We start from the raw sequence: 14,275 nt of genomic DNA on the forward strand, positions 1-14,275 counted from the left end.
CTAAAATTAAACACTGCATGTTTTACTACAACGAATATGATTCAGCACTTGTCACATTGAGGTAAGAGTTAAACACTCAATTTTCTCTTCCCTCCCAAAATATTGTACATTTGTCTTTTAAGGTGCAAAACAAGGCTAACTTTAACGCTTTGTGAAATTTTCCATTTGTTTGATCTCTAAATGGCTTGATATCCCTGACTATTGTTGAATTACTTTTGCATTACGTGTTGCACTAGTCAAATAAAGATACTGAATAGATCCCGCCACCTAGTGTTCAATAAACAAAAATGGCACATAAATGCAAATATATATTTATTTGTTCTCATTCACTTAATCAAATATTGCATATTACATTAGTCATTATTTAAGATTACAGAAGCACTAAAAATGATCAAGGTTGGTAAAGCCAGCTTGACTAGTCTTCCAGTACATAGTTGGGATTCACCACCAAAAACGGATCCTCCTCCGTGACGGGCTCTTCTCCTTCCTCGCTGATCTTTTTCAGCCCTGTTTTAGTCAGCTCTATGATGATATGATCCTTAAAAAGAAAGAGAGGCACGTTACACCGCTTCAGTTCAACTAAACAATGCAATGAAGACATTAAAACAGTCATAAAGAGTGATAATGCATACTAACATAATGGATGAGTCTGTACAGCACTCTTTCAATGAGGTTCTTCTTAGCGACGAGTTCAGCTTCTGAATCAATTTCACTCTCCATTTCCTTCAGGTACCAGTTAATGAGTTCACTTTTCTTCAGAGATGACTCTTCATCCACTAAAAACAAAAACCTCCTTAACATCAATGACACATTCAGATATGCTTTCATCCTTCAGTTTATGCTCTTTATAACTTCTTCACAATCTGGTTTCCTGGAAAGCTTTGAGATCAAAATTAATCCAAAGTTTGTTGTTCAGTCACTTTAAGAATAGCACAGTAATGCATGGTTTACATGGCAAAGAATGACACCGCTAACCTGTTAAATGTATAATAAAATAAAAAAGGAATGACATCAAAGAAATAAACACTGACTGTTGCACATAAAACCGCAACGGGGAAAATAAAAAAGCTAAAGTTTCAGAGATGAACAAAACAGTAATGTAAGAAGGAAAAAAATGAGACTTGCATTGTTCCATCTTTTGCATGTGTAGCACCAGCAGGTTGGAGACTCTCTTGTACTCTGCAAATGACATTCTGATAGCAGGTTTGGTTACCGCCGGCTTTTCCGGCTCAGTGTCCATGGCCTCCACCGGATGACCGTTCACTTCACCTCCATTTTGACCTTCTGTCTCTTTACCAAACATGTCATTCTGATCTGTGGAAGTACAACTGAAATCAGTCAAGTTCCTTCTACACCGCAAGACCTCTGATGTTTGATTCATTGCTGGAAATAATAAAATAACTGGTAATGATTGGTAAATGGTAATGGAAGTGATGCATCTGTAACAAAATAAGAGTATTCGGACACTTCAGACACTTTTAGCCCTCAAACCGTATTCACTTTATAGCCCTTAATCCTGTAATTGTGGACAAATGTGGGCACAGAGGACTCAGGTGTGATTCTAATTTTTATTTATTATAAATGTTATATCACTGTCTTCGACAAAGTTGTCTGTCCATTTATGGTGTTTTTATTTTGGGGGTATTTTTGAATGCATTTACTTCAAAAGTGCCATATTTTCTATGTAAATTATGCTAATTTTTATGTTTTATTTAAAAAAATTTTTTAACTACATTCAAATATCATTCCATTAAGTTCTTAAAGCTAAAACCTAAAGATGAAGTGACTTTGCTGTCACCTGGTGTCTTATTTTGGCTTATTTTAGAATTTTTCCCATTCATTTCTATGGGTGCCCATTTTTGACCCAAATACAAGATTAAGGAGTTTTTTTTCACCCACTTAACATTGTAGAATTGAGTCAAAAAAATGTGTGTGGGAGGCAAACTTAGGAAAAGTAGCCAAGTCTTGTACCGCTCAGATCAGGGGAAGTATTTTTAAAAAATAAATCCACTATTTTGCCCACATTTGTCCAGAATACGGTTTTCGGGTTAACAACAAGTAGCATTTGCAAACAAACGGTTTATTTCATACTGTTAGAGTACAGATTCATTATATTGAGATATCTGACAAGCCTATTTCACAAAAGGAATTGAACAGTATAAAAGACAGCCAGCTCACCATTCACATCGTCATCCTGCTCCTGGTCAAAATTGATATCGGGCGAGTCAACGCGAATTATGGACTTGTTCAGGAGTCTAAACGCTTCTTTCACATGTTTGGGCTGGACCTTTCCAAAGGAAAATGAAGGGAACACATTTCAAACTCTACATAAGCTGTGTCTGATGCACATCAGTGTATGTAGAAGCAGTTTATGGGCAGACCACTAACAAATCGTCACATTTATTTATATAGCACTTATGAAAATACAGATAAACAAGAAAGAATGATTCAATAAATGCAAACAAAATTCAATTCTGATGAGAAGCGTTTAATGTTGATTCAGTTCAGTTCAATAACGACGTAAATTTCATTAATTATAGAATGAAATAATTGAATCTATAAAGCAAGCTTTGGAGAATCAGTTCTCATCATCCACCGTCTTTACAAATGCTAGAAATGTGGCTTTTAAAAGAAAGATTGCGATTAAAGAGCAAAACCAGATTCCTAACTGGCAACGAAGACCTGACAGAGTAGCCATTAAGTGTTATAATATTCTAGGTAACTACGTGTGGAGGTTTTTGGTCACATAAATAAGAACTCTGTCTTCACAATTTAGGAGGATTTCCAATATTCAATTCTGCAAATTTTGTGAATTGGTATGTTTCGTCAGGCCACGAAGAAATTAGATTGATTATCATCAGCATGACAGTGAAAACTAACATCATGTACAGGGTGAAAAGCAAAAGGTCCTAGTACTGAGCCTTGTGGTACTCCATACTGAACTTTTGATTGTAATGATACCTCTTCGCTTATTGCTACTAACTGATGACCGTCAGAAGTACGATTTAAACCATACTAATGCTAATGTCAATTTCAAGCCCATTCAAAACAACGTTGTGGTTGATAGCGTCAAATACAGTGCTCAGGTCCAGTAACACTAATAGAAGCATGACGGCATAAGTTAAAGTAATTTGTAACTCTAATGGGAGCAGTCTAAGTACTACGGTCTAAAACCAGACAGACCTCATCTGAGCAGTAGAGTCTGGCCATGGCTTCAGACAGACGTAGCATGCTCTCCAGCTGCCTCACAGTGATCCGCCAGGCTGATTTGGTGGTTCCTCCACCATCCCGCTGCCGCAGACGCTTGTACTGGTCCACCACGAATTCCCGAGCCTCTGATGTTATCTACAGATGCAGGGTTATGAGGTCTGTTATCTCTTACTTGTTACTCTTCAGATTGTCTAGCTCCAAAAATAATTTGAGATCTACAACAAAGTACTAGAATGGCAATTTCAGTGAATGGCAACTTGAATAACGAATAGTGTCTTTCCTTTGGTTGAAACTGGCGGGCGAACAGTATGTATCTCTGGATTTCATCAGTACTGTAAACTCTTTCTACTGACTCAACGTTCCTGGCGTGAAGATCTACAATCCGACGGGCGATGGCGTAGTCCGTAACCTGGTAGAAAAATAAAGACAAATGCTGTATTGTACATCACGTAGTGTACATCTAATATAACTAATGATATATGGTCTGACCTCATTGCATTCGTCCACCAGTATGAAGAAAAGATCAAATCTGGACATGATGGGTGCAGACATGTTGACATTCTGTTTTAGAGACTTGGCGCGGTTATATCTGCCGTCTATGGGGTTGGCAGCCGCCAGGATGGAGGTGCGAGCATTCAGAGTGGCCTTGAACACAAAGAAATGGTTCGATATGGTGGATTATGGATTAAACAGACAATGAGGGACACACCTTAACGCCCGCCTTTGTGATGGAGATGGTCTGCTGCTCCATGGCTTCATGGATGGCCACCTGGTCCTTAAGGTCCATCTTATCAAATTCATCAATACAACAAACTCCCTATAAAGAAGACACGAAAGGGTATTACATTTTCTGGGAGGTTGTCAGATCATCGCACATCGAGTGCTGCAGGGAAGATCCATTTCTGAAGGCCAAAAACTAGAAACGAGTCAGCATTTTATAACTTCAGGTTCAATCATCCAGAAGTCAATGGGTTTGTGGTTAAATGCCTGAAATAAGGTCTGTGGTGGACAAGATCAAGATATTTTCATATTTTATTTTACAACATAAAATACAGTAGTCAACATTTAAAGTGGATCAAAAAAGCTCACGGGTATTGTTCAAAATTCATGTAGAACTTTGATGAAAGGTTTTGATCCAATTCAAATGTTGAGTACTGAAAATCAGTAATACCGACGCATTCTCATCCCAAGGCGTCATGTACGACGCTTTTGCTAAAGCGTAGACATCCAACTCACATGGCACCCTTTGGCATCAATATAACATGCAGAGTATGGGTAGGTTTAGGTCTGGGGTAGGGTTAGGGTTAGACCACTAGGAGGCGCCAAAAAAGGGCATCAAAAAGCGTTTACTTGTCTTGAAAAAAAAGGTTGTTAACAAGTGGCAAAATGTGACGACAGAGGTTGTCGGGGACATTAAATATCATCGTCTGAACAGGTAAACCAATTCTACTCACTCGCTTTCACAAGTCTCTGTATTTATAACTACACTCTTGCAAACTATTGTAACTCAAACTTTCAGGCAACATGTTTTTTTTAAATTAAGACTGAAATATTTAACGAAAGTGTGGTGACGAAATCATGCGACTAGTGTTATTTATAGCCTACGTTCAGCTTTTTTACTAGAGCCAGACCGATATATCGGCAGACCGATATTATCGGCCGATATTAGGCATTTTCCAAACTATCGGTATCCGCAGTTATAATGGCCGATAAATGAATATTTCAAAAATAAAATAAAAACGGACGAAACGCGCTTGAACCATGTCATGAGTGTTGGAGTTGTATAGTTTGTCCACCAGAGGGCACTCTACACCGTTCCCGTTGGCAACACTCGTTGAGTTGGTCATTGCTTGAATAACAATTAAAAGAACATCCCCATCAGTTCTCTAAACTCAAATAAGCATGACAAAATGTGTGACTATCATGATCAGTTTAAAAAAAATAAATAAATAAAATATCGTCCGATATATCGAAATATCGGATTTTAAAACCCAAAAATATTTGTATCGGTCTCGGCCTTCAAAATCCTTTATCGGTCAGGCTCTATTTTTTACTTCTGGTGAATGCATGTAGGCTAAATTGTGTTGATGCATGATGAACAAAACAAGCTTTTGTTGGTCACAGAGCTTATATTGAGCAATAATCCAAAAGAGAATGGATAAATCCCATTGGGTTTTCGTCGAGTGAACCAGGGTGATGACTTCTGGATTGGCCTGCACAAATACGTCAACACTGGAACAAGAAAGCTAATACGAAAGCCACATACTGACAGATTTACAGGAAAAGTTAAAAGGAAATATACATTATCGGCCAACATGAGGGCTCCTGCTTCAATGACAAACTCATGCGACTCCTCGTCTTTGACCACAGCGGCAGTCAGACCCGCGGCACTGCTGGCTTTACCACTGGTGTACACCGCTCTGGGGGCAAAATCCTCCACGTGCCTGAGAGAGAAAACACAAATACATCCCCATCCAGCTATTAGACACTCTAATGAGCTGTATTTTAGGTTTAAATGATCAGAGAAAGAGTTTCACACATAATATTTACTTGAGGAACTGGCTCTTAGATGTACTCGGGTCTCCAACTATACACACGTTGATGTCGCCGCGTAAAGACGTCCCCTCCATTGTCGTCTTTGCAACACCACCGAACAACATCAGCAGAATCCCACGTTTAATTTCATCATTACCTGAAAAACCAAAAATGATTATTAAGCAAGCGGTCTAGCAGACGGCAGTTCAAAACAGAAAGACTGGAGATTACTCTGAACCTGAAGGGCCAGTTGTTCAAAACATTTAATCTGGATCAAAATGATCCGGATTTGGAAATCCCATTTTTTCCTATCCAGGATCAGGTAATCCGTCTTACTTTTATGGCGGTTTTTCAAAGCAACATTGGACTGGATCAGCCTGATCCAGATACACAGTTTTCAAGATTACCAGTGCTCTAAATGGGACAACATATCACAATGTGGGCAAAGAACAGGTAGAAGAGCCAACATGGGGTCACTGTAAGTGTTTCTTATTTTGAGACAAAACACAAATGGGGATGGTAATTTTTATTTATTTTACTTTACTACACTGAATAGCTTAATTGTTAGCCTATGTCTACTTTATGACTGTCACAACGGTTTCACAAGTCAAGTGCAAAATATAAATAAAAGTATATACACTAAATGATACAAATGTATTATGTGACCAATTTTAAAGTTTTACTACATTTTCTTCCTGAAATCCACCTTGAAATCCAACCCCCTGTTGGGATCAGGATAATCCTGTTTTTTGGGATCAAAGTTATCCAAATCCCACTGACAAGTTTTGAACAACACAAACTGAAGGTTTGATCCAGATTAAAACTAGGATTGAATTCCCTGATCTAATCTGATTTCAGATTTTGAACAACCCATTTTCAAGATTTGATCCAATCCGATAACCAAAATCCGATCAGCTTTCCTTTGAACAACTGGCCCGAAGTGATCAAGGAAGTATTGTTAACTTCATACTAAGTGCCTCAAACTCTTAATATCTTTCCTATTCACCTCATTTTTAACGTTAGAATAGGTTTGGCCATTTGTAACCGTCATACACTTCCAGTATTTAAGTCTAGAAATAATTTTAATTTACATTGTAACCATAAATGCATTGGTTTGTGGTGCAACTAGTTTTACCATTTACTGCACTGCTTTATTCTTTAGTTATTTACCTACAATGGCTATTGAATCAAGTCTCACACATTTACAGAAAACACTGTAGAACCAATGAACATTACATGATCATTGAGAAATGACCGGCAAGCACCGTGAATGGTTGGGAAGAGACTTGTGCAGAGGTTGTGATAGAGATTCTTGTCTTGGCTCATCTCAAACACTTTCTCCCATTCCTGCACGGTCATCTGGTTCTTCACGCTCTCAGCTGTCTGATCCTCCTGACGAAGCTCCTTTCCTCCAAACTAAAAACATTGCAATGACATTAATCACAAAACTAACAAGATGTACAGTAACTTGAAGGTTTAATTCAAACAAACAACAAAAAAACACAAGAATAAATGTGTCGTTTTTAAAACTTAAAATAAAAGTCTGAGCAAATAACTTTGGATAATTGGGTAAAAACTCGATATGTTGTTCAGTGTGTCTTATCCGGAGAAAAATTACACCAGTCCTAGTAAAGTTCTTCAGCAACAAGCTGCCTCTCGATTTCCCAAATTTTACATATTGCTACTTCTGACAATCAGTTCGTTAGGTGTTAGATGCAGAAGAAATGGGCAGAAATAAACATGCGAGGAATTCTGAAAGGGCCAAATTGTTATGGCAAGGCTTGTTAGTGGGTACCGGTCATCAGTGGTGAGATTTTACCAACAGTGTTCTGACGGGGCGGGAGGAACAAACCACAAACTGGTGAGAGGTTTGTTGGGCGCCCAAAGCTCATTGATCCACAAAGGCCATCCCATCTGGACTGAGACAGGTTTACCATAGCACAACTCACACAAAACTTTGATAATGGGAGGAATGTGTCCCCATACAAAGTTCACTGGGATGCTCTGCTGGAAAACCCTGGATCCGGCCATTAATGAGGACTTAAATTTGACATGTACCACAGGACTTGAATCTGCTGCTGACCTTCAGGGTTTTTGTAGAAGCCATGAGGTCTGGCATCAGCATACTAATCAGGTGTTTATAATGTTTGGCTCATTGTTCAATGTTGTAGTCGAGACCAGCTCACTCGAGTCCGAGTCGTGACCGAGACCATAGAGGGTCGAGTCCGAGACCAGAGAGGTTAGATAACCTAAGGTTGGGTCTCAAACCAGATAAAGATATCTTCAAGAATGTAAAATATTTGGTGGTAACAATAAAATTGGCACCATACTCAAACAGTAAACCAAATATACCATGGAATCATGTACACTGTAATGGTAAAACGCCACATAGTGGTGTTAAGGTAATTTTATTATACGACTTTTTACAATCAGTAAGTGCTCTTTCACCGAACATTACTGCACACGAATTCTGTGTGGCTCTTATATACAAACTGAATTAGGGATGGTAAGGCAGACATTTTCAATACATAGTTGAGCAAGAGGCTCCACATCACATCTGACCTGGGTCTTGCTGCATTTGCGTGCCGCGAACGTTATACAGTCTCAAGTCATGCGCAGATTCGCACAAGAAAGTCAGCAATCATTGGACGTTTCAATCAAACAACAATTTAAAGAAATATCAACATACAGTAATAATCATGACATATTTTGAATGGGACTCGAGTGGACTCGGGAATAAGTCCGAGTCCCGACTCCCAATATGTTCGAGTACGAGTCAATTCCGAGTCAAAATGCACTCGGAATGCACTTGTAGCATATCTGCTACAATACGCCTTATTCACGGCAGCGCCATCTTTGATTTTTAATGAGAATGAAAGCGAGGCTGTGAGGGGTAGACTTGCATCTCTCCAATGGGCTGTATTGTTATTTAATGTGTTTTCGGATTGTTCTGCTCATGAAACACAGGAAAAATACCTTTCAATGAAATGTCAGTTGACAAAAAACTCCTGACAATGTAAGCTGTGGAAAATTGTAAGTAATCTAGGAGCTTTATTCCGCTTTTTACAGCGGATGCCATTGAAAACACAGTAAGTCTATCCCTCACAGCCTCACTTTCATACCCGTCATGGCGCTGCTCTGAATAAGGTCTATTCATCAGTGTTGTAGTCGAGACCACCTCACTCGAGTCCGAGTCGAGACCGAGACCAGAGAGAGTCGAGTCCAAGTCGAGTCCGAGTCGAGACCGAGACCAGAGAGAGTCGAGTCCAAGTCGAGTCCGAGTCGAGACCGAGACCAGTGAGGGTTGATTACCTAATTTACTTTTATTTACTTAGAGAAATCCTTTTTTTATTTTACTGAATTTACTCAGAGTTTAAAAAATATGATCAGTTTAGGGTAAAAAGGCCACATAGTAGGTGGTGTTAAAAGTAATTTTATTACAATTTGTCATGCGCAGATGCGCACTAGAAAATCACCAATCACTGGGCGTGTCAATCAATTTAAAGAAATATTTTATTAACATACATTAATAATCATGAAAAATATTTTGAATTGAACTCGAGTGGACTCGGGAATAAGTCCGAGTCCTAAAAAAAAAATGTTCGAGTACAAGTCAATTCCGAGTCCAAATGCACTCGAGTCCATGACAAGACCAAGACCATTAAAATATGGTCTCGAGACCGAGTCCGAGACGAGTCCGAGTACTACAACACTGCAATTCATGTTGTGATGAACAGCTCTTACCCGTGGGTTAGTTGGGGCCACATGGTTAGCCAGGAAGGCCAGTCTGTAGGAGAGTTCTCTGACACCCAAAGCCTTGAGCCCCTGAACACCGTCAGCCTCAAAGCCCTCCCTCCCCGTCACCCTGCTGCTGGTTTCGGCCCGCGTGCCTAGAAAGATAAGAAATGTTCCAATATGACTCAAATGGCTTTCCTTTTTTTCCTGCATACAGTAAAGACAGATCCATCAATTATAGATTTTACTTTTATTAAATCTCTACTGTGTTATTCGAAAATTAGAAGAGAACCAGAGAGTGCCATGGCGGACACATCAGGCACAACTATGAGTGTGCCGGTGAAGTCACAGCGATCTCCTGCTTGTGCCGTTTCCACGGCCTCGGCCCTCAGGATGACCTCCACACTGCGGGGGATAGAGCCTCTCGGCAGCTCCGCCTGCGTCTCCTGGATCCGCACCTCAACAAGTCAAGCAGGATCAGGATCAACTACCCATTCATCTCACACCATCAGAATTAAATCAATTAAGATCATAATGTACCAATATTTACACAGAAAATTTCAGGCGAAAAGGCTAATTAGGACAAATGTCAAAATCTAAACTGAACTAGCAATTATTTCGAATTTGCACATGCACAAATGTGCATATAGCAATTTAAATTGGCATGAAGTGATACGGACTTGTCAACTTTTTTGTGATCAGCAACTCAGTGGTTGGAAACGGTTCGATTTTCTAAAAGTTGATTAACGAACTATTTAAACTTAGTCACCATGAAATCAAGATGGAAATTTCTATATTTTTTAATGGATCTGCAGTATTAATTAGAAATGATTTATCTGCAATTTGTTGAAATCATGTGTCCTCCATTTTTAATCAAAACATCTTCCCTTCCCCTTGCAGCAACATCTCTGGTCTGATGACATGTTTACTGCATGAGGGCGGGGCAAACTATCACTCGCATCAGATCCACCAATAGCAAACCACCATACAATAATTCATCATGGACAAAATCAAGTCACCATTTAACGTTTGACACACTTCATGCATGTACACAATTTTAAATATGCTTTCTGCCCTGTAAAATAATAAACGTAAACAACAATTATCGGCAAAATCACTTAAAGTCGGCATGAAACGGAAATTGAGATTGTCATTTCTTCCTTGTGACGTATATCTGAGTGAAACGGCTTCTGAAATTAGAAAAAAAAAAAATGTAGGGGAGGGCTTGATTTCGTCCTTTGGGAATTTATTGTGACCACAGCCACAAAGCACCCGCGCCCTCAGATCACTTGGCCGTTACAAGAGGTAAACGATATAAATACTGTTCGTTTTCTCACAAAAACCGCTCGTTTCGTGTCTTAGGCCATTAATTTGTACTTACATTTACGAGTCATTAAATCATGTTTAATTTGGACTTCTCTGTGCATGCTCTTTGAGGTGGTGACCATAGACCTCCATTATATGACTGACAGACGAGAACAGTTTGACCTAAAAATATGAAAATTTGAAACTACTGTGGAAACAAAGACACCGACATCTTGGATGCCCTTGAGGTAAACTAAAACATACAAAAAATGTATTTCAAAGCGAACTATCCCTTTAAGCAAAATGTAAAATTAGGAGACTTCCAGCTGGTTTTTCTTTAAGAGCAATATCTCATTCAATGAAAACGGCCTATAACTAACGCTTTATAATTAATCAAAAGTTTTCATATTTTATTTTGGATGTTTTCTGAAACCTTGGTAGCTAGTAGCTGCAATTGCAAACTGTTGGGAAAAGAAGTCAAAACTGTATCGTCTTACTTTCTGAAAGTCAACAAAGCGTGACTTGTTGGTGTCGAGCATGAAGCGTTGGCGGTTGGCACACACTGGGTTCTTGCAGATAGTCGGCTGTGTGTATTTGAACTGCTGCTCCACATCTTTGATGACAGACTGACAGTCCAGACACAGAAAGGTGCCGCTGACCAGCTCGGGATGCACGGGGTGGGTTCGCACCACCTGACCGCTGAAGCGTAACAGAGTGCCGATGCGGGCGGTGGACAGCTCACGGATCCTGGGAAGCACAGAGCGAAGAGGTCAGCCAATCATAACAGGCAATTTGCATACATTTTAAGGGTCAAAACAGACTTAGACTTTAATTTAAAGGTCAAGTGGTACAAAAAAATTAAGTTTTAGAACAGAAATACTTACTTCTGCTTAGATGGAAATTCTGAAAAAGCCACATAAAACTCTTTGGATGGTGGAATATTTCCATGATCTCTGGCAAAGTGGCGAACTGCTCTGCAGAGAAACGGGTAAACCCTGAAGAAAAAAAACATTAGGACAGATAATATGAGCTTATGACTGCAGCAAACCGATGACTTATTCATTCACAGACGAATCATTTTCCAATAATACTGAAATGTATTTATACATTTGATTAAAACATTTGATAATATATATATATATATATATATATATATATATATATATATATATATATATCAAAATATTAAAATTAAGAATGGATATGGCAGTTTGTTTTATAAAAACCTTTGCTCATAAAAGTCTCAAAAAGTACTATGATTTTACGAAGTACAAGGCTTTTTTATATGGCAATATCTGCCATCACAATAACATCGTACTGCCACATTGCTTTTGTGTGTAGTGTTGTTGAAATATAGTTAGCTATAATTAATTGCATGCATTATTTATTTATTTATTTATTTTTGCATTGACCTATATGAATGTGTATAATTTGCATATTAAGAGTTCGGGGATAATAAATAAAATTGCAATAAGCGCAAATAACACAGCAAACATTCAAATGAATATACATACAAATAAATAAATAAATAAAATGAACGTATGCACCTCTTGAAGGAAAGAACATCACAACATATATTTCCATCAAATGGTGCATCAAGTTTTAGTCAAGATCTTGTATTGACAATGCAAGAGTCCAGCACTCTGTAAAGTCTCCTCCAGCACATCCAATAGACATCAATGAATTTAAGCTCTGGATTAGAGCCCGACCGATAAAGGATTTTGTAAGGCCGATACCGATACAAATATTTTTGGGTTTTAAAATCCGATATTCCGATATATCGGCCGATATTTTATTTATTTATTTAAACTGGACGTGATAGTCACAAATTTTGTCTTGCTTATTTGAGTTAAGAGAACTGATGGGGATGTTCTTTTAATTGTTATTCAAGCAATGTATGTCTTGTGACCAACTCAATGAGTGTTGCCAACAGGAACGGTGTAGAGTGCCATCTAGTGGACAAACTATAGAACTCCAACACTCATGACCGTTTCTGGTCCCATTGACTTCCATATATTTTTTCCTACTATGGAAGTCAATGGGACCAGAAACTGTCTGGTTACTGATGTTCATCTAAATATCAGAAAATCGTCTGAATGGATTAGAAAACGCTAAAACTCGACCGTTTAACTCTGGGGGAGTTGTAAAATGAGTCTATCTCCAAAAAAGTGGAGTATCCCTTTAAAGAAAGTGAGCTGTTCACCTGTAATATTCCTCTTGAATGGTGGTGGCGAGCTGCTGGTTGTAGTGCTCGATGTTACTGAAGCTCACGGTCAGTGTGTTCCTCTCCGGCCTGATCAACTCTTGCGCGTCGGAAAGATATAAAGCGTCGCCAGTTTTATCCTGAAATCTGATCAATCACACGTTTTAGAAATTAAGCTTATTTGTCTCTTCATATAAAAGTACCGCAACTGCACTCACTCTTCCAAAAACTCCAGAAATAACTTCTGACACTTCTCGGAGAGCTCATCGCGCACTTGCACGCCTGCGGACGCAGCTTCAGCTCCGGGCTCCATCTCACACACACAAGCTCAGCTCACGCACACACCTGTACAAGGTAATAATGAACCACCCAATCATATACATGCAGCGCCATGATGACGTCGACTAAACGCCGTGCCAAACGTACCTGGACATTCATAGCGAATGGTGCATTCAATTCAAATTAAATATTATATTAAAAAAAACAAAAAACATAATTTTACATTCTCTGGCAGTTCTTTTTTAAAGGAGTAGTTCATTTTTAAAAAAACTTTTGCTGATAATTTACTCACCCCCATGTCATCCAAGATGTCCAAGTCTTTCTTTCTTCAGTCGAAAAGAAATTAAGGATTTAAATTTTCAAATAATGGACTTCAATGGGAACCAAACGGTTCAAGGTCCAAAAGACACTTTCAGTGCAAACTGTTCAAAAGGCTTTTAACGATTCCAGACGATGAATAATCAAGCGAAACGATCGCTCATTAAAATAAAAAAAGTTTAAGTTTTATAAGCTCAAATGGTCGCCTTGCTCTGTTCTGTGATGCGCGTTTGTGACTCTCCTGTTCGAACTCGTTCTTCAAATGAACAAATCGTTTCCCGAGTCCATTCGTTCATTTCGTTGGTTGAATGAACCAAATGACACGAAAAAAAGATTCGTTCATTTTTATGAACGAGTTCAAAGAGTAGAGTCACGATCGCGCATCACAGAACAGAGCAAGGCGACCATTTGAGCTTATAAAACTTAAACTTTGTTATTTCTTTTTTTAAATGAGCGATCGTTTCGCTTGATAAGACCCTTATTCATCGTCTGAAATCGTTTAAAGCCCGTTGATGCTGCACTGAAACTCTCTTTTGGACCTTGAACTGTTTGGTTCCCACTGAAGTCCATTATATGGAGAAAAATCCTGGAATGTTTTCATCAAAAACCTTAATTTCTTTTTGACTGAAGAAAGAATGACATGGACGTCTTGGATGACATGGGGGTGAGAAAATTATCACCAAAAGTTTT

General features: G+C 38.7%; 1 protein-coding gene across 2 annotated transcripts; it reads right to left on the bottom strand.

The window, feature by feature from the left end:
* Positions 1-299: 299 nt before the first annotated feature.
* On the bottom strand, positions 300-13,366 carry mcm6l (MCM6 minichromosome maintenance deficient 6, like). 2 transcript variants are annotated; one of them, XM_039675581.2, is made up of 17 exons: positions 13,207-13,366; positions 12,989-13,135; positions 11,670-11,780; positions 11,283-11,532; positions 9,773-9,938; positions 9,490-9,635; positions 7,011-7,161; positions 5,761-5,902; positions 5,513-5,654; positions 3,920-4,027; positions 3,700-3,855; positions 3,491-3,619; positions 3,184-3,345; positions 2,179-2,287; positions 1,126-1,314; positions 637-776; positions 300-538 (listed from the first exon to the last, which is right to left on the bottom strand). In XM_039675581.2, the coding sequence occupies exons 1-17, from the start codon at positions 13,299-13,301 to the stop codon at positions 416-418; spliced, it is 2,466 nt and encodes an 821-aa protein (XP_039531515.2). In that variant the 5' UTR covers positions 13,302-13,366; the 3' UTR covers positions 300-415. The 2 variants fall into 2 exon arrangements, with proteins under 2 accessions (XP_039531515.2, XP_039531514.2); XM_039675580.2 differs by having other exon boundaries at positions 1,126-1,383.
* Between the last annotated feature and the right edge of the window lie 909 nt (positions 13,367-14,275).

The sequence above is a fragment of the Pimephales promelas genome, chromosome 5, assembly GCF_988280905.1.
Source record: "Pimephales promelas chromosome 5, fPimPro1.hap1.1, whole genome shotgun sequence".
NCBI classification, from domain to species: domain Eukaryota; kingdom Metazoa; phylum Chordata; class Actinopteri; order Cypriniformes; family Leuciscidae; genus Pimephales; species Pimephales promelas.